The 20,700-nt window shown below is 50.4% G+C and overlaps 2 protein-coding genes across 2 annotated transcripts; both read left to right on the top strand.

The window, feature by feature from the left end:
* Window positions 1-4,019: 4,019 nt before the first annotated feature.
* LCE7A (late cornified envelope 7A) lies at window positions 4,020-4,373 on the top strand. The gene has a single exon (XM_087827753.1). It carries the CDS (start codon window positions 4,020-4,022, stop codon window positions 4,371-4,373), a length of 354 nt encoding a protein of 117 aa, XP_087683879.1.
* A 14,652-nt stretch (window positions 4,374-19,025) lies between these two features.
* Window positions 19,026-19,730, top strand: IVL (involucrin). The gene has a single exon (XM_016220141.2). The coding sequence runs from the start codon at window positions 19,026-19,028 to the stop codon at window positions 19,728-19,730; it is 705 nt and encodes a 234-aa protein (XP_016075627.2).
* Window positions 19,731-20,700: the final 970 nt, after the last annotated feature.

Genomic DNA, 20,700 nt, shown 5'->3' with positions numbered 1-20,700 from the left:
CCCAATTGTCTCTGATCAAACTTTTTAAGGAGCCTTTTCAAATTAAGTCATATGTATAACTCCAAAACATAAAGCAGGCAAAGGTATAATTTCTCTGCAACATGGGGTGAGTGGAAGGCCCAGATTCTAGCCTCCTCCTAGGCAATTTAAATAGTCAAGGATTAAAAACCGATGCTATTTTAAAATGTGACTCCAAGTTTTTAGGAACCCCATGTAAGTAAAGTGATATGAGGGAAAAGAAGGAAATTAAAATGTATTTTTAACCTAGTAGCTGTCAAATGTAATCTACATTCTTGCACTACAGTATCTCTTTAAGTTTCTCATTTTAATCCCATTTTGCAGATTAAAAAAAAAGAAGATGAAGCTCAAAAAACATTAACATACCCAAGGTTCAAATGACTGTCTTCCGATTCCAGACCCGTCTCCTCCCACCTTCCGTGCTACGTAAAGACATGAAGCTGGTGCAATGCACAGCGGTGGAGGCGTGGAGGGAGGATGGGGAGAGCAACCTGCTGTCCGGGGGCGTGGCTCGAGTGTGATGTGTGAACATCCCTGGCAACAAGGCTTCAAGGACTATAATTTGGAAACCATTTACTTATATGCTAAAGTACACAACCCAGCAAGTAAAGCTCTTATGTTCTAGGGCCTTCCTTCCTTTCTGTTCAGCTAGTGTCCCACTTCTAGCTTTTCTCCAAGATCATGGTCACTCTGTTTCCAGAAAGGACCAACCCCTTTCACGTCTCTGTGCTCCTGCATGTGTTCTCCCATCTGTCTAGAACAACAGTTGCCCTTCATCTCCTGACTATCTTCCACTGTTTTTGAGCCTCGGTCTTTTTTATCTGTAAAATGGGATTAACAAGAAACCCATAGAGCCCCTTGTGCTGTGACGATACAAATAACGTGTTTGATGGACAGAAGGTTGGGAATACATTTTAACTCCCTTCCTTTCCCTCATATCATCCCACATGTACCCTTCCTTAAGGACAAAAACGTATCTTAATCTTTGAATTCTTAAAACCCTGCACAAAATAGGTACTCAGCAAACAAATTAATATCCCTGACGTAGTATTTGCAAAGTTATTACAAGAAGGGAGTTTCTGCCCGGCCGGGCGTGGCTCAGCAGTTGAGCATCAACCTAGATTCCAGGAGATGGCGGTTCGATTCCCAGTCAGGGCACATGACCAGGTTGTGGGCTCGATCCCCAGTCGGGGGCGTGCAGGAGGCAGCCGATCAATGACTCTCTCATCATTGATGTTTCTCTCTCTCTCTCCCTCTCCCTTCCTCTCTCTGAAGTCAAAAAAGATATATATATATTTTAAAAAGGAGTTTCTCTTGGGATACATAATGTTTCATTAGTGAACCTTTAGTTCATTGATGGTATTGGATTAACACAACAGAACATTGTTTTTCAACCTTTTAAAATTATTTGTAATATTTTAGTGGGGGCTATTGCAGGAACAGAGCATACCTTTACCCATCCCTACATATCTGGGCTTCAGTGTCTCATACTCTCACCTAGGAGAGACAAATTAGGCAAGAGCCACAGATATACACAATATTCTCTGCTTTGACAAAACAAGGCCAGAAGTTAAGTAAGTAATTTTCCTCTAATAGTAGGATAAACTAAATAGATTAAATGTAGTTGCTTTCTCATAGTGTGACCTACCTTCAAATATTTCACATCCTCATAGACATATCAGTCATCATCTCTCTTCTTTATCAAGTTCACCGCCACTCCCACCCCCAGATAAAATATGTTCAGGAGAAAGAAGAGACCAAGAAAGGCAACAGTTGAGCTAGGTCTGATGCTAATAAATGCAAAGACAGACTTAAAGATGTACTGAGATCATCTGATCAAGTCTCCTCTGAACCCAGAAGGAGTATGAAAGCCAGTACCAGAGCTTTGACTTCCACTGCAAAGCCCACACCATTGGCCAGTATCTAGGACTCCATCCTGGGGGCAGCTTCCCAGACCTGCCCCACGTGCCCGCCTCTGACCTGGCTTCCCAAGGTACTCTCTCTAAGGAGTGAAAGGAAGGAGACCTTTCCCTCACCCACAAATCACTCATTAATTCATTGAACAAATATTTTTTGAGCACATACAAGAATGCCAAGTATTGTGTAGGTGCTGGGGACAAAGTAAACCAGCTAACACTGAGATTTCATTCTATCAGGATGACAGATATTAAAATATAAATACAAGCAGATTGTTATCAGAAATTCAGGATACCAGGGGTCATTTCCTAGGGAAAACTAATATAATTGAGGTTGAAGGCACAAGGACCCAGAGCCAAGGAGGAGAGGAGAGCCGGCATGTGTGTGTGTAGTGCACACAGAGAAGTATATAGGGTTGCCAAGCAGTGTTTTGGGCCCAGCTTAGGTGGATGATCATGATCTTATGATAATACCAACTTGCCAAAGTGTCTTTTTTAAAAAAAAAAAAATTTCTATAGCACCTAGGCATAGCAGAGAGGATTCAGCCAGAGTTGGGGTTTCGTCAGTCAACCTCATTGACAAGCCACAGGGTGAAAAGTTTATTCTATTGGCAAAAGAATGGTTGAAATGATGGACTAAGGAAAGCACACTGGGTGGGGAGTGGCATGAAGGAAGAGGGAGCTGGTGAGACAGTAGATTTCAGTGGATATAACCCTGCAGGTTGAAAGGAGGGGCTGTGATCAGAGAAATGAGTGCCTGGCTTTGTGGTGTCAGAGACTCAAGACCTGGCTTCCAGTTCAGACTCTGCCTAGCTTTGAGCACCTCCTTTGTCTTCTCTGGCTCTAAGTGTCCTCATCTATGTGTGGAGTGTAAGCAGTGAACTAAAACCCTTCCCAGTTGGGCCTTTCTATGATGCGTCGTTGTTGGTCAGTGTTTTAGGCACCTGGGAATCTGAATCAGATATACTGAGCCCTCAGTAGTGACCCATGGGTGCTTAGATTATTGGTTCCCAACCTATCGCTAGAACCTACAGAAACTCTTGGTTATATCCTGGGTTGATCCAACTTTTGTGGCTTCAGATTTTCACCTCCAGCATGTGCTGGGTTCTTCCAGATGCCCTAAGTTCAATCCCTAAGCTGTGCCATTGTCAGCTCCCTCATAAATCAGGATCTTCTTATCTTTATGAAAATCCTTCCAGGGTTTATGGGGGGGATGTTTTGAGAAGATAGTCATGAGGAAGACCCAGTAGTGACCGAATGTGACAAAGTGACAATATGACAGAGCCACTGGAATGTGGGAAGTTGTCATCATAACCACCTGGTTGGGAACAGCTTTCATATCATCGTGGTTCATTCCTGGAGTTGGGTGCAGGAAATGTATAAAAGTCCTCCGATCATACTGCGTCCTCGCTTCATTTGATGCATCCATCGCTTGCCTGAGGTTAGAAGACCAAGGTGAGTGTCCTTACTGATCTGATGGCAGTTTGGGGGTGGCCGGGGCTGCCACACTTCTGCTGAATGGGACAAGCCACTCCAGGTTGGAGAGAACCGGAGCTAACTGGTAATTTCAGGAAGATCAGGCTCGTGGAAATCATTGTGTTGGCTCAGAAGTAGCAATCCTAGAGGAGGTTGAATGTTAACCAAAGACTGGAGTGGCGGGGGGAGCTCTAAATGCAGAGCCCGTGATGTAAGAAAGAAAACGGAGGTGGCGAGGACGAGTGGTGTAACCATGGACTGAGGCTACACAGCAGGTTTCTAGAATGCAGAAATCAGGAGATGCGATAAAAATAACTTCAGATTTGGGGAACTACTTAGTGCCCTAAGTTGCTGCTTTTGAAGCCAGGAGTCTTGGGGGAACCAGGAAAGTTAGGAGAAGGTGTCACCAGATTCCAACTTACCTACTGCTTGATTTCTCCTGTGTCTGGAAAGCAGGCCTACTCTGCCGTAAGATATGGGCCCTGGAGCCATAGAATCAATTACAGAACTTCAGACTCTGTAGAAAGATGCTGATACAAATTACTGTCGTATTTGCTGAACTTTCAAAATATCTGCATTGCTTTTCAGAGCAACTGAACTTTCTCCAAGATGTCCTGCCGACAAAACCAGCAGAAGTGCCAGCTTTCTGCCAAGTGCCTCCCCAAATGCCCACCCAAGCGCCCTCCTCAGGCCCCTCAGGCCCCTCAGGCCCCTCAGGCCCCTGCTCCCTGCCCAGCACCCTGCCCAGCACCCTGCCCAGCACCCTGCCCAGCACCCTGTCGCCCTCCTGCTCCCTCCTGCTGTATTCCCAGTTGCTGTATCTCTGGCTTTGGAGACTGCTGCTCTCTGGTGTCTCATGGGTTTCCAGAAGTCTGCCTGGGCCAGCCTCAGCCCTCCACCTGCTGTGTGAGGGAAACTTCTGGATGTTCCAGTTGTTGCCACGGCCTTGGGGGCTGCAGCTGACCTGCCACTTTTGAGGAGCCAAAGATCCACAGACAAGGACCAGCATCGGATGGACGTCTTTCCTCACTCTCAGCTCCGTTCTCTCTTCCCCTCCCCAACTAAGCTGCCTAGATGTGTAGCTGATGGATCCCTCTCTTTGCTGACAGCCTCAGAGCTCTTGGCCTTGGCTCTGTTCCTAGATCAAAGAGATCTGAATGCTACGGAAAACTCTGCTTCCCAAAGCCTCCTCTGTGTGCAAAAATAAAGCTTATCTTCCCTGGCACCCTGAATTTCTTGGTGTTTGTTGATGCCCCCTTCTCAGCTTTGAGGAGCTTCCATTCACCTGGAGTCTTCAAGAAGACCTCATGATCAGCCAGCCAGATGAGACAGTTCCACTAAGGCAGACCCCAGGTCTGAGCAGTTTGAGAGGGATGTGAGAAGGAACGTTCCAGAGGGGGTAACGGGGATGTGCCCTGAATAACAGCTCTTCCCTGGCTGCTGCCGCCGCTGAGGTGCCTTCCTGCTCGTTAAGGACACGCTGCTTCCCAGTCCCAGAATTTAGCTTCCAAAACCTTCTGATTTAGGGGAATCTTATGCCCAAGAAGGAAATGGCACAGGAGTACTTGTAGTTTTCAGATCTCGGTTTAAAAAGCCATGACAAATACTCCCCCTGAACATATCCATCTGACTGAGTCCCTTTTCTTCACACAGGAGCCAGAATCTACTCCTTGGCCCAGTTAGCACAATACCCCTGAGAGGCTTCTTACCATCTACCCTTGGTGGTTTCTTTTCCTCTGTTCAGTAGGACAAATGGCATGAGTTTGAGGGCAAGTTCTCAGGGAACTGCTCTTTCTAACCCAACAGTGGGCTGTAAGCAACAGCAATACCCTTGTCCCTCCACGACTATGGTTCTTAATCACAGTATTGAGACACACCAGTGCCTATCAGGCCAGTAAGAGACAAAGGAATAGAATGAATGGTGTGTACCCCAGAAACTGCCCATGACCCACAGCTGTGTAAACACCTGAGCTCGTGTGGTGGCGTGTGTCTCACACACTGAGTGCGCTGTGGCGGAGGAGAAATCATGGGCTGCTGCTGCTGGCCATCCTCTTGGACCAAAATAAATTATTGTAAGTCAGGTTGGCCAGGGTCATCCAGGTCACAAATAGCTCTGGGGGGTTAGCATGAACGTAAACATGACATCTCAATCAATATTCAGTCCAAGAAAGAGAGCTTCTAGATCTGTGGTTTTCACCCTCTCACAAAAGGAACAGTGGAGTCCAGAGAGGTACTTCAGGAAGGGATTCTTGAGGTGTCTTTGAGAAAGAAACCGTGTGTGTGTGTGTGTGTTCATTTACTTAAAATGCTGTGATAATAGTCAGCATGCCTACTCAAAAGTGTTAAATAACTGGTGATAAGGATAACACCTTGGAGAGCATCAGACTCTCTTGGTAATCCGGGCCATTAGCTTAACCAGTATGTGTCAGAATGAAAATTCCTGACATGGTTTATGCAGTGAAATTTCACAAGGTAGCTAAGCCAGCTACTTCCTGATAATTAAAAATGTCATTTTGCTAGAAAGTGTAATATACTAAGTGAAATAGCTAAATGTTAATTTTAAAAGTACAGATAAATTTAAATCTGGCACTGAAAATGTGTTTATATTATATTTAAAGTGCTTTTCCACATTGCACATGAGAGAAAAACATCGCTAGAGAATAGCTTGCAAAAAGTCACGTGCAGTTGGCCCTGTAAGGAGGATGACTGAGTTAGAAATGCAATTAGGATCATCTGCTGATGAAGAAAGAGCCCAGTATGACATCAACCACACTTTAGGAGAATTATTCTAAACGTTGAGATCATGAGATACTTACAGTAAAACTCAACAGGAGTATGTATGGCTGTTGAGAATCTTCCCATTTTGTTTATTTTGCTATGTGTTCAGGCAAGTAAATATAAAGATGATTGCAGTGCTGTGTAGTCTTCTTTGGAGACCAGAGGTGGCTTAAATGAAAACAGAGCAACAATCAGCAGAGCTAAACCCTCTGCAGGCCCCAGGGGCCAAGGGACATGTGGCACCTGAGTGCCAGGCGATGATGTGTGCCAGACCACAAGAGGGCAGTGTGGTGGAAAGGCCACGGGATTTAGGGGCAGGAGAGAGCTTCTCATTCAGAGGCCCTAGCAGTGTGGCTCTTGATGTCTGTCTGAGCCTCATCTTACACATGTGACAATGGGATCAACAATGACAATATAGACTAAGTTGGCTTATTATAAAGATTAAGTGAGATAATGTATTTGAAAATTATTTCTCAATTGTAAAGTGCTGTCAAATGTTATTTTCAATAAATTAGAGAACCGTTGCCACCTGATCTCTTGCATTTTGATTGATATGCTTACATTCACCTTTCTCCTTGCCTTTTGTTCTACCTGGCATTTTTCTGGTTTATTTTCCTCTCTGATCTTTTGCTTTTCTGTCTCTCTGTGTTTCTGTCTTCTTAATTGGTCATAGCTAACAATGCTTGCTAATGGGTGCCAGCATTTTCCTAGGGGCTTACTGGGTCCTATGTTATGTAATCTCACAATGACTCTATACAAAGCACTGTCCATCTCATTTTACAGTGTAGGAATCTGAGGTTAAGTGATTTGGTAAAATTACAGAAGTGAGCTTTGAGTTCAAGGCTATGTGACTATAGCCGTGCATGCAATCAGGTGACAGACACCAACCAGCACCTTAGGGGAAATTTAAGATGAAAATTATTAACAATAACCAAAGAAAGAATAGCTACAGTGCACAACATAAGAAAAAGGCTGAGGGAGAGTACCCAAAGAAGAACAAACTTAGAAGGGGTCCATGTGATAGAAAAGGTATGGCTCAGTGGCAGGCTAGCAAATGACTTCTCTGGTTTAGCCACAGTGTCCTTGCTTTTCCATCTGAGTCTGAATGCCCTCTCACACACCCTCCGCGTCCCACTTCTTATCTGCAATTGCCATCCAAGTCTCAGCTTACGCATCACTCCCTCCAGAAGGCGCTCCTGACCCCCTAACCTGGCCCCAGGAGCCCCGCGGTCTCCTTTGCTACCCCACCATCCTCACACAGTGTTGACGTGGCCTATTGTCCCTACATTGGATTGGAAGAGCTTTGAGAATGTGAACTATATCCTTTTGAGCGTAAACACTTCGCATTTAGGACTGAGCCTGACAGACAGTAGACATTCAGCCCAAATGTGCATTTTAGGCTTAATGTGATTAAACGATTATAGGTTAACTCAGGAGCTCCCTTTGTCGGTCAGGAGAGGAGAAACCAGGAGGAGGCCTGCTGTCCAGCCAGCAGGGGGCGCGGGCGGGTCAGTCATAATCACAGAATCTTGGGGAGCATGCCCATGTCACAGAGGCGCAGAACCTCAGAATCCTGGCTGGGAGGGGAGAGAGACCACTTGCCTGCTGATAGTCATGGACTCACTAGGCTGCTGAAGGAGAGTCATGTCTGCTGGGACAAGTCCAGGGAAGACAGTTTTCATGAGAAGCCAAGCGTGGAAATCATGAAATAAGAGACTGAAAAGAAGTGGCCAGAGAGGTAATCCAAAGAAAGCTTGTCATTTGGGTCCTCTGCTCATAGCTTGTTCATTTAGTCATTCGTTTTTCCTTACTTATTGAAGCCCACATAAGGCCACACGGTGTGTTCAATGCTGAGCACAGAGGCCAGGGGGGTAGGAAGGACATCTGTGCTTATGAAACTAACGGACTAGAGAAGTCAGACAGAGAAATCATAAGAATACAATGAAAAGTGCAGGGGGTGCCAAGTTGTATCGGGGCACCGACCCTACGGGTTAGGGAAGTTTTCCTTAAAAAAGGAGTGATGTTTAAGCTGGGATTTCAAGGTTGAGTAATATTTAGTGAGAGTGTGCAGATGGAGCTAGGGGGTCCAGGGCCTGGGGAAGAACATGCCCAGATCCAGACAGAGGTGAGCAGAGTTTAGAGGGATCTGCTTGAGCCAGTCTGACACATGGAAGGAACAGTGGCTGGAGGCCAGACTGGCTGGTAGGCAGAGGTCACAAAGAGAGCAGCCTTGCCCTTCTCCAGGCAGCAAGACAATGGAGACAGTGCCAGCTCCAGGAGGCATGAACCCGGGGGGTGGTTTCCTCTCCCTCCCTACGGCTAGTGCACAAGACTGATTCCTAACCTACTCTTCATCTTCGACATGGCAGAGCCCCCGTTCGGGACCTGTCCCCAGGATCTGCCCACAAGAGACGTGTTCAGAGGGGATGTCTGTGGGAGCAGGCAGGTGAACACTTGGGTGGGAGCCTTGGGTGCCCTCTGGTCACGAGGATGTAGGAACAGCCCAGCCCAAACTATGAAGGATGGGGCCTGACACGCTGGACTTCCAAGTGGAGAGAGGGCTCTGAACTGTCAACTCAGGGGACCTTCAGGGGGAGAAATGTAAGCCACAGGCACAGAGAAGGAAAGAGAGAGAGAAAAAACATTGATGCGTGAAAGACATCAACTGGTTGCCTCCTGTTGTGCGCCCCAACCAGAGATCGAACCCACAGCCCAGGTATGTGCCCTGACCAAGAATCAAACCCTCAACTTTTCGGTGTACAGGACAATGCTCCAACCAACTGAGCCACCCGGCCAGGGCTTTGCAGTCTCTTGCTCTAGAGAAAGAGACTGTGACTTGTCCCTACCTCTGCTCCCCCTTCTTAGCAGCCCCGGTTCAGGGTCCAGATTTTGAAATTAAGCAGAAACCTCTTCCCGGACAATAGAATTTCTCCCTGAGTGACAGGCACAGAGGCATGAGTGAATTGAGGCCAACACCCCATCCCAGAAGCCACTTTCCCCTCACAGGTGAGAACCTGCCCTGACCCCGTTCAGGCTGCAGGCACACGGCCAGGGCCTGGGGGTGTGGCAGGAGCAGACTTGGGACAGGGCCTTCGAAGTGACCCTTCCTCCTTCAGTTCCTCTCTCCTGGGCTCCAGGTCACTAATTCATAGCAGAGTGGGCCCCCAAGGGGAGTCTGCCCCGCAGACAGCAGCGAGGGGCGCGGTGGCGGCCTCCTCGGGCACATGCCAGGCTCCTTCCCACAGGGACACGCCGAGAGGAGGCTGCGCCCGTTCTGAGAGTTGAGGTGGAGGGAGGCTGGGCTGGGGCAGGGCCACAGCTTGCCAGGTGGGAAGGTACAGTTTCCAGGGGCGGAGGTGTCGGTCACACCGGGCTCAGTGAGACCCGGCTTGCACATAGGAGCGGATCCAGGTGGATCCCAGAGGAAAGGGGCTGAGGCTAAGGGCCTGCCCCCTGTTATCCTAGACAGCCAAGGCGCTCTTAGGATCCGCTGAATTTGAGAATCCTGCCAGCTTTCGCTGACCCAAGGCCACCTTCGATGGCAAGGAGGGGATGGCCCAGCTCTCCATCCCACTCCAGCGACCCTCAGGAAGGCTTTGGTCTGAGGGTGATTGGGAGTTCCTGTCCCCAGGAGTCCCCCTCCCTAAGAACACGGAAAAGAGCGAAAAGACCAGAGATGCGACTTTCTCAGCGTCGATGGAGAATGTGCCGCAGGGCTGAGCGGGAGGGGCAGGAGGGCAGGGCAGGAAGGGACAGAGGGCGTGGAAGGGTCCACCGGCGGAGGGACAGAGGCCACAGCAGAAACCGGAATCTTATGCGCTATTCAGACAGGCTCCCATTTCCAAGCTTAATGGACTCGTACAAAGAAATCTCCATTCGGCTCGGACACACAGCCATTGTCAGAAACCTCAGGTTCTTCCTTGAGCCTGTGCGTCTGCATGGACACACACACATGCGCACACACCCCCGTCGGCATGTGCCTACACGCACACACACATATACGAGCATGTACGCCCACTGGAAAGCCCAGGGCAGCCCCTGGTTCAGTTTTAAAAAACCAGTTTGGGCCAGAGGCTTATCCGTGGGTGCTGGAAGTTTCTACCTCAGCAGCTGCCACTCCAGCTCCCCCACCCATCGTCCTCCACCTGGTGAGAGGGCTCTGACAGGCCAGGCCCCTCCCTAGCTGGGGTACAGCTCATTTCCCCTCCCTCCACACCTCCCGAGGCTAGAGGACTCCCCAGGTCTCTGCCCGCTGACTCCTGGCCACTCCCACACCCTCCATCCTGCTCTGGGGCCTCCACAGTGGCTTTCATCTGTGTGCCACAGGAGGGACGGCAGAAACCAGAGAAGGGCTGCCCTGGGGGCCACAGATCAGGGCCAAGGCCTGGGACTGTGCCAGGAGAACTTGGATTTCCTGGGTTGGAAGAAGGTGGGTTGATAAGAAGCAAAGAGTCATTTTGGTTTTTCTTGCTCCTGGAAGAATCAGGAAATTATAAAAGTCCCAATGGTTGAGTTTGAGGACAACTACAGAGTCTAGTTCATGCCTCGTCGCCCCACCACCCCTGACACTACCCCTGGAGAGGAAGAGATACAGCCCAGAGGGCTGAGGAGAGCCGCCCCTGCCCCGTGCCTTGGAGATGTAGCCAGGCCTGGCCCCTGGCCCAGATGCCAGGAGCAATGTCCTATCCGGTTGCTGTCATGCCCCCCTCCCCGGCTGGTGACTGCCCACATGCTGAGGGGCACAGAGAGAGATGGTGCCTTCAGGAACGGTGGTCAGTCACCCCAAGCGCAAGGCTCTCATTGCACCTGGGTCCCTGGGTGCCATGTTGGAGACCACACCAAGCACACGGTCTGAGCTGGGATCCAGCCTGGCTTGCGTCCACTTATGAGCAACTGAGGCAGATCGCTAAACCTCAGTCGTCCTCATTAGTAGCTAATGGTTATGAAGTGCCTGACCCCGGACCCACACACAGGCCACTAAAGGTCACTCTGTTCCTCTTTAGCTAAGAGACCTTAGGCAAATTTCTCATAGTCCTGGTCTTCCCGTTTTTATCTGAAAAATGGCTACCTAGTGAGGGCCCAACACTCTGACACACGTGTGAAGGCAAGAACTGTGAACTGCTGTGCGCTTGGAGTGTCCGGCCCTGCTTTCCCTGCCCTGGCCTGAGTCATCTCTCTGAGGGTGGATAAATTTGGGGGTCAAAGAAAGCGGAAATGAAAACAGGCAGCCAACTTTCCTTCTGAGAATGTTCTTCTCTTTCTTCTAGGACATCCAAAACTCCAGAAGATGTGTGAACCAAAATGCAATTCATGCCCACCAAAACCCCCCTGCTGCCCAACAAAATCTCCCCCATGCCCCCCCAAACCCTGCTGCCTCCCAAAACCCCACTGCCCACCCAAACTCCACTGCCCAGCAAAGCCCCCATGTTGCATTGAGCCCAATTGCTGCTGTTTGGAGCCCAAGCCTGAGTGCACGTGCCTTAACACGGATTCTGAGCCCAAGCCACCCCAAACTCAGAGCACGAGCCCCCCAGGTCAACCCCAAAATCCAAAACCTGGGTCCAAGCAAGATAGCTTTGCACAGAAGAAGCCAAACAAGTAGATTGTCCCAAATAAGTAGATGACTACGCCCATGACTTGGCAAGGTCAGGCTAGACCTACATTTAGAACAGCTGTTTCTCATTGACCACCATTGACTCCAGACCAGAAACCCCTATTTCCCTTCATAGCTCCCCACCCTGGGGAGGCCCCCAACTGGAAATGGAAGGCTGAAGAGACTGGAGTCGTCTTTCCTAGTGATCCTGACATTAGCACAAAAATAAAAGCGCAATAAAAAGAACATTGTCTCCCTGTTCTCCTTAACCAGGGAAACCATCTCACTGGCCTGAGTCCAAGAAAATGTTCTGGGCATGTCATGAAAGGCAGAGGAGCCAGCAGGCCAGCGTCCAGAGCACAGGGCCTCTGCTGAGCCGTTAGGGTGACTGACTCATCTTGGTTTCCAAATTCAGGTCCTGCATTGCAGGAACCCCTCCAGTCCTAGGTGAAGGGGGAAGTCAGTCACCTTAAGTGCAAGGATTCCAGAGCTGGGTCCCTGGGTACCACATTCGAGACCAGAATAAGCATGTCCCTAGGAGTGGTTCCCCTTCCCATCCCAGAGGAGGGTTCAGGTGGAGGCAGAGCTCCCAGGACTCGGCAAAGCTCCTTCTGGTACAGGAGCAATGAAGTCTCATGGCTCCAGCGCTGTCTCCTCGGCCCTAAAGCAGGTGGTTCAACCTCTCTCTCGTTCCATTTTCTCATCTGTCAAATGTGGGAAATGGTATTTACCTCAAAGGGTTTTTTATGAGAATTACATGGGATAATTCATTTAAAGTACTTAACATAGGGTCTGACACATAGTGGATACACAATTCAAGGATCTCCTCAAACCTCTTTCTGTTACCAGGTGCCTATTTCCCTCCAAAGAAGCCACCATACTTCAACAATTTATCCCCAAAAAACACCTCCATTACTCCAGGTGGGTAGATGGAAATAAAGAAAACAGTCTTAGTCATCACACTCCTAAGCTTCTATTTTTACCGTTTCTTTGGTCTATAATTGGCATTTCACTTCTAATATTTCCTCCCTTGTGATTCTCTCTGCCCATCAATGCCTCCAAGACAACTCATCTACTTTGGACTTCTATGAATTAGTTTTCAGTTTCAAGAATCTCTAAGTGGAATGAATCAGCCGGTGGGTGTTCTTTTATGCCTGGCTCTTCACTCAGCAACACTACTTTGAGATTCAAACAAGTTGTTGCATGTATCTAAATTGTTCGTTCTTTTTTATTTCTGCGTAGTAAGTGCCCTCATTGTATGGACACACCATCTTTTTTAATCCATGACACTCTTGATGGACATGTGGATTGGCTCCAGGTTTTGGCTATTACAAACGAGGTTGCCAGGAATATTCGTGACAAGTCTTTCATTTCTCATGGGTAAAGACCTCAGAGGAGAGTGACCGTGTTATATAGTAGGTGTATGTTTTACTTTTTAAGCAACTGCCCAACTGTTTTCCACAATATTGTGCCATTTTCCATTCCCACGGGAAATATACAAGAATTCAGATTATTATATATATTTGTTGATATTTTGTATGCTCAATTTGTTTTTTTTTAGGCATTTTGATAAATACATAGTGTTATTTCATTGCAACTTTAATTTGCATTTCCTTAATGACTACTGATATTGAGCATCTTTCTGGGTGCTCATTTGTCCCCATATAACTTCTTTGGTGAATTATCTGTTTAATATTTTCTTGTTTTACTGAGCTGTAAATATGCGTCTTCCTTTGGAAAGTTAGAGTTGAACTTCGTAACCATAAAAGTCCCTCCAGCACCAGCTTCTCAGACATGGATCTTTAGCTGGCGGGTGAGGCGGTTCTAAGGTGACTGGGGCCTGAGGCTCCTGGGAGAAGTGCTGGGGGCTGGGGCACAAGGAAGAGAGAAGGGTGAGGCGGGAGCTGAGCAAGCAAGAACTCACTTGTAAGAGGAACCCTGGGCTGGCCTCTCTCCTCCTGACCTCTCTCTCCCCTTCCTGCCCCTTCATGCCCCTCCAAGCAGACTTTCTTGTAAAACTTGAGTGGCAGGAAAAGTATTTTCAGCCACTCCAGCAGTTTCCAGCTTGCTCGCCTTCTAGTTTGCAGCTCTCTGGTCTTCCCTTGTGCCAATGCTGGATTCTTCCTGGGGACACAAGGGCTCCAGTGTCTACTGTACCTGATGGACATCTCTGCCTTTAGAGGCAGAGAGGTCTGCCTGGGAGCAGAGACACCCACGTCTGATCCACCTGTGGGACCGTTGCCCAGTCACTGCACTGCTCTGAACCTCAGCTGGTCGTCCGTTAAGCGCAGAGGATTAAGTGGGATAGTGGATGGGGCCTGTGTAGCACCAGGTCTGGCGAGCAGCAGCCTGGAAGGTTCGTTGCCTCTGCCTTCTTCGCAGGGAGACTCGTGCGGCCCTGGTCTGCTCACACCTGCATCCGTGCACAGGCCGTTAGTCAAGAACGGACCCAGAAGTGACCCCACAGGGGGCAGTCAGTAAATGACTGGTTCAGAGTTGGAAGATGTCTGAGGTCACCAAGTCCGCAGTCATCAGATGCTCAAGCACCTGGGAAGGCAGGCTAGTGGGGAAGAGAGTCCGCCAGAGGGAAGTCAGGATACGTGGGTTCCAGTCCAGCTCTATCACAGGCTCACTGTGCTTGGGCTACTCATGTCCCCTCTCCAGACTTCCATGCCATCCTGTCACAAGAGGGGACAAATGCCAGTGGAGGGGACTTGGCTTGTTCAGAAGCTCCTGTGTACCAGACACTGGGTGGAGTCTTCCCTGTGTGTTCTCCGAGGCCCCTCCAGCTCAGACACGCTGCTGCCTCCCTGTGCAGAGAAACGACTACAAAGAATGTGATTTTCCAGACACTGAGCCCCGGGGGAGGGCACCCTGCCAGCTGGATGGGAGGACGCTGAGCACCTCCTCGTCCCACCCCTGGGAGCTGTGCATACCCTTGCCCCTTTACTGCACCAGGAACAAGGCTGGGACTGGCCTTCCGTGGAGAGCAGAGCAAGAGCCAGCACGGGGACTAGAAGTGGGAGCAGCCGTCCCAAAGGCCAAGGAGGGGAAGCCAGGGGGAGACGTAAGAAGGCCAGTCAGGCACGTCAGATGGACCCGCACCGAAGCCCACAGGGGAGGAACCAGCCTCTTGCCCTTTCGTGGTCCCATCTCCCCTCCTTGCCTTGTCCCCTCCAGAGCAGCCGGTGGGCACAAAAGGGAGCTGAGGAGCAAGGGTCAGGCTCAGGAGGCCTCGGAGGAGGACGGCGAGGATCCGGGCACGTGGGGAGGCAACGAGTGCAGGCTGCAGATTGAGACATGGTGTCGCCCACGGTGCCCTGGGCAGAGGAGGCCCATGGGGAGGGATTGGAGGGTAGGGGCCTCAGTGTGTGGGGCCCCTGCCTCACCCAGAGAAGAGCGTAGGTGTGGCTGCCGAGATGGGAGGGAACCCAAGACCTCCTGGCCCAGGCAAATTCCCAGGCCCACCTGCCACCACCCCATACTGCCAACTGACAGCTGTTCCCAACACTCCCCCCGGGGCAGTGACCGCTGTAATCAGTCCCTCCCTCCCCCAGCAGCTGGGCAACAGTTCAAATGGGCTGTCTCACTCCAAGAGAAAGAGGAACCGCCAGGTTTCAGCTCTGCAAGAGAGGGAGCCAGGGTCCTTGGGCTGGGGAAGAGCTGGGGCCAAGGCTCTGCAGGTGTCATGGGATGTGAGCTCATCCTCATTACGCTGGGTGGCGGCTAGACAGTTACCTCACTCATCCTGTGGACCCTGTGAGGTCACTCACACAGACACCGAGGGAATGTCCCCGATGTAATGCATGTCTGCCCCCCAGTGGGGCAACCTGAGGGCAAAGCATGAGGTCTCTGAGCCCTTAAAATGCTGGGACTCCTCTAACCCCTACTGTGTGCGCGTGTGCGCGCACACACACACACACCCTCAGCTTCATGCTCCTCCCTCCTCCCCACATCCTGACTTTGCCCAGTGGCTGAAAGCTCACACACGGTCTCCCCCAAAGCGCTCATTATGCTGTGAATCAGAGGGCAGGAGGCAGATCTGGCTGATACAGCCCCTAGAAACTCATAAGACCGGTACAACTTCTGGGAGCAGGGTCTGCTGTCCTGGGACTGACTGTCATGGGCTGGGGAGAGGCAGATTCCTGCTATGTGAGGTCAGCAGCAGAGCTCAAGGTCATGGGTGCCCATGTGAGGATGCTTGGTTAGTTCTCCGTGGGTGGGGGGAGAGGAGGGCTTCCCCTGCCCCAGAAAATGACACAGTTCCTGAGCTATGGAGGAGGCAGAGCGAGGTCCCAGGTGGGCTCGGGGAACAGGAAGGAAATGAGGACATGGGAGCCTTTCAGATTCAGGGGTCCCTCCATCTGTCTTTCTGACTGAGCCCCAGGGGCATGGCAAAGTTAACACTGTAAATTGATCTATTGGGCCTGGAAGAAAGGTGCCTTTTGGGAAATCCATGAGGAATCAGGATGCTTCTCAGAATGAGTCCCAGAAATGAGTATTTGTCTTTAGTTTTCTAACAGTTCTTTTTTGATTAGACTGTAAAGAAGAGAGTTTAAATGAATAATGTACATAAAATAAGCTATAAAGTAATTATTAAGACGCATATCACAATTGCTTTTTATACACATACACACACACATTGCGGTCACACTAAATTCTTTGATAGTAGTTATCTCCAGGTGGTGAGATCCACGGTTCATTCATTCCTTCTCTTAACATTTGTAGAGCACTGAGTCTATGTGGTGGTTACGATGGGTTCTGGGGAGAGAGTGGAACACAGTCCGGGCAAACCAACCCCTGCCTTGTAAAGCTTAATCTCCAACAGGAGAGATAGATAGGAAATAAACAAGTGACCAAATGCAAACAAAAGGCCCTCAATTGTTATCAGTGACATGAGTGAGCCAGAAGATAACCTTGTAGTTGGGGTAGTCAGGGAAGGCTCCCTGGCAGCCCCAACATTCATGCTGATGCTGAGGCACATAGAGCCAGGGGCCTGGGAGCAGCCAGCCCCAAGGTGGGGAGTGCTGGGCTCCCCCTGGGGGCTGAGCACCCTCAGCGAGGGTCTCTGACACCAGGGAAGTGAGTTTGGACTCTATTCTAGATGTGCTGAGTCACCACCAATATCAGAAGGGACAAGCTGCAGTACCCACTCTGAAAGATTACTTAAGCTCTTTTTAGGGAGTGGTTTGGACAAAACAATGGAGGATTTGGTTTTATCCTCAATACTTTCATGCATTTCCAAAAAAAAATTCTAGAAGGTGTTTGTTTTAGCATCATAAAAAGCATATTTGCACCTTGAATGCCTGTTTTCTGCCTAGAGTTGCCCATCCTTTGGAGTTTCTATGAGATTTTACCCTTGGGAACTTCTGAACTGCGGCTTTGGACATGGGACCTGGGCAGCCCGTGGCGCAAAGCAGGAGACTCCTGCAAGCCTTCTGTTTGTGCCCCTGAAGACAGAGTTTATTTCCTCAGAGCACAGAGTTATAGACAGGACTTGAGAGTAGATGGAATTGTGGGCTAACGGCCAAGAGAAGCCCCAGTAACCCCACCTCTTCCCACCTCTACACCACATACCCTGTCTGGGCATCCCAGAGAGAAGCATAACTTTCCATTTCTTGCCCTTGGAAAGGAATCTCTCAGCCTAATAATGGGGACAAATCCATTTTACAGGTGGAGAAATTGAGATTCAGAGATGCTTGGCTGAGGTCACAGAGCAATAAGCAAAGGGGACTCGGTTCCTGACCTGCCTCCCTCACCTCCCTGTGCCCAGGTCATGAGTAAGGCATGAGTGCCTGAGCCCCCAGAGCCCTCTGGCCAGGCAGGAACTGTGTCTCTCTGGGAAAAGGGGCCCTGAGGGTTTTTATGCTTCAGGTGCCTGTGATGGGTCAGGGAGGGGCTGGAGGAAGTTGACCAATTTCAGTGGTGGAACCAGTCCATCTCCTTCAACTTGGGAAGGTGGCCAGTCTGGGAAAGGGTATAAAGGGTGCCCTGGCCCCTGCTCAGCTCAGCATTTCTAGGAGCCCTCCAGCCATCCTCACTGTGGGTCCGGTAAGTGTGGGCCACCAGAAGCAGGGTTGGGACGGGGACCTCCAAAAGGCCAGAACAGGGCTGGGGTGGCCAGTCAGGGTGGGTGCAGGTGTCACTCCTGGGCAGGATTCAGCTGCAGTGCCTGTCCTTCTAGAAGGGCTCGGGTCACTGTGCTGAGGGACAGGTACCATGGGATGGAAACAGAACAGATGACAGACAATCCCCTCCTGTCCCATCTTCCTTTGGACCATATTTTGGAATTTGTGTGTTTGTATGTGAAAGGGTGAGAGCGAGACCGAGGGTGGGGGGCGTGAGATGGGGACGAAGGGTGAACAGGGCCAAATTCTTTCCTAAAATTTTTCTATTTAGGCTGACTGTGATTGTGCCTTTCTCATGGGGGCATAGGCTTCAGGGAAATTCTTGTAACTCTTGGCTCTGCGGCTAAAGGGGAAACTTCAGAATGGGGAAAACTTTCTGTTTGGAGAAACCCAGGCAGAGCAGGTGCAGGAAAACCAAGTTAAAAGTGGAGATTTGAAAGAGCCAGCTTGCAGCCCCTCCCACGACACCTCACCTGAGCACTGGGGCTGTAGCTAAAGCTCAGAGGTCCTGAGAGAAACTAGCTCTGGAGTTGAACAGGCCAATCTGCTCATTATAGAGGAGACAGCCTAGGCCCAGAGGGGCTAAGTGCCTTGCCAGGGAGCGCACAGCATTTCAGTGGGATATTTAGACCAAGAGTATGCTGTGTGACTCCAATCCAAGGCCCACGCCATGACGTCTGCTGTCTTTCCCGTGTGGACTAATGGTTTCCAGGGCTTTTCTAGAACCTTACCTCTTTCTGCTATGATCCCACAACTCTTCTCTCCTCCTTGGTCAACGGAGGTCAGAAATGAGGAGAGATGAAGATGAGTCTTGAGCAGAAGGCACAGTGGCACCCTGCCCCCTTGCAGAGCAGCTCTGCAGACAGGCCTCTTGCAGGAAGGAGGCCCCCAGGAGAGTCTCTCCCTGCCTCTCCCTGCCTCTCCCCATCGCTACCCTTACTCTCTGCTGCTTCTGGGAAATGACAGCTGGGGGTGGTGGGAGAGGGCCTGGCCCCGGGGAAGAGAGAAGGCGCTGAGAAACCTGGCACTGCTCTCTGGGGAATTCATCTGCTTCCTCTCTTCAGCCACCCTCCTGACCCCTCCCGTTTTTCAGGTTGACCTAAAGCAGCTTCCACGATGTCGCAGCAACACATTCTGCCAGTGACCCTGCCCCCAGTCCTCAGTGAGGAGCCCCTCAAGTCTGTTCCTTCTCCCGGTGATATCCAGCAGGAGCAAGTGAAGCAGCCAACTCCACTGACTGTCCCGTGCCAGCAGGTGCCCTGTGAGATCCCAAGGGAGGTCCCCTTGGAAGAGGGGGAGAAACACACAACTCCTGTGAAAGGGGTGCCCGAGCAAGACTGTGAGCCCCAGCCCCAGGAGCTGCAGCAGCAGGAACAAAAGTCACAGGAGCAGGAACTGCACCTGGAACAGCAGCAGCAGCAAGAATCACAGGAGCAGAAAGTGCAGCAGCAGCAGGAACAGCATGAGGACCAGAAAACAGAAAACTTGGAGCAGCAGCTGCAGGAAGATAAAGCACGAAGGGAGCAGCAGCTAAAGGAACAGCTGGAAGAGGAGAAGAAGCCGCTGGACCAGCAACTGGATCGAGAGCTGGCAAAGAGAGATGAGCAAGTAGAAAAGAAAGAAGAGCAGCTGCTGGAGCCCCTGGGCCAGCAGGAGGGGCAGCTGGAGCCGGCAGAGCAGCTGGAGCAACCTGCATTCGTCCCAGCTCCTGGCCAGGTCCAAGAGATCCACCCAGCCCAGCCACTGAAGGGAGAAGCCCTGGCCCCTGCAGAGGAGCAGCAGCAGAAGCAGGAGGTGCAGTGGCCCACCAAACATAAGTAACCAGCCCTATGTCCCAGAGGCCCTCAGGCCATCGCACACACGTGAAGAGAGAGCTGAAGCAGTGGCCTCACTTACCTCAGATCCCCCAGTCTGGACGGCCCACCTCATCTGTGAACCTGCCTGACCCTGCCTGACCCTGACCATGTCTCTGTGATATAGCGGTGGGGGAGGGGGAGTTTTTGCCCAGCACCTACTCCTGATGACTCCCATCTCACCCAATCCCAACCTCAGGGGGCCAGAGCCTCTGCCTGAGGACAGTTACTACAGTAACTCTGACTTCGTCCCCAGTATTGTAGCTGAACCTGTGAGTGTATACAATGATCCAGAATAAATCCTGGAAGTCTGGGATCCTGTGTTCTCTTTGGCTTTTGTTCCTCTGTCTCTCACTTTATAAAAACCCATGTGTGGGTCAATGGTTGCAATTGACTCTCTTGGCCAGCTCCCAAAGGAGGGCAGACATCTTGACCACCCCTTTAAGTCTGCTCCCCAAAACATCGAATACATTCAATAGCTTCTCAAAATGAAACCAAACCAACACCAAAACAAAACAAAAATGACTTCATCATGCATCTGAAAGCAACGCTTGCCAGCTATGAAGGGGGGATAAGATGTTCTCATTGGTGGGGAGAGGATCTAGCTGTCTCAGCCCAGCACTGCCTTACACACACGGAGCCCAACCTTAGCCCATGGCCAAGGGGACGGGCAGGGAGTGCGAGCTCCCTCTGGGTTCTGGTCCCTGCCTGGGTTTTCTCTCCGTAGAATGTTCTCATGTTCTCCAAGAGTCTAATGGACTGCCCACTTGATTGAAGAAGATTTTAGAAAAGCATTAGAAGCAGAATTGGGCAAGGTGGGGAGAGGAGAGACTTCTGGGATTGGTCTCTGGTGGAGAGTGTGACAGTGTCACTAAAGGAAGTAAAGGCTGGTCCAGCTGGAATCGTGGAGGCCAAATGCTGAATGGGCTGGAAAAACA

The sequence above is a fragment of the Miniopterus natalensis genome, chromosome 19, assembly GCF_054644295.1.
Source record: "Miniopterus natalensis isolate mMinNat1 chromosome 19, mMinNat1.hap1, whole genome shotgun sequence".
NCBI lineage: Eukaryota > Metazoa > Chordata > Mammalia > Chiroptera > Miniopteridae > Miniopterus > Miniopterus natalensis.
The sequence above is the reverse complement of the archived record's forward strand: the minus strand, read 5'-3'. Positions and strand labels throughout refer to the sequence as shown.

Coding starts and splice junctions, on each gene's coding strand:
- IVL (XM_016220141.2), top strand. CDS start 19,026: ATGTCGCAGCAACACATTCTGCCAGTGACCCTGCCCCCAGTCCTCAGT.
- LCE7A (XM_087827753.1), top strand. CDS start 4,020: ATGTCCTGCCGACAAAACCAGCAGAAGTGCCAGCTTTCTGCCAAGTGC.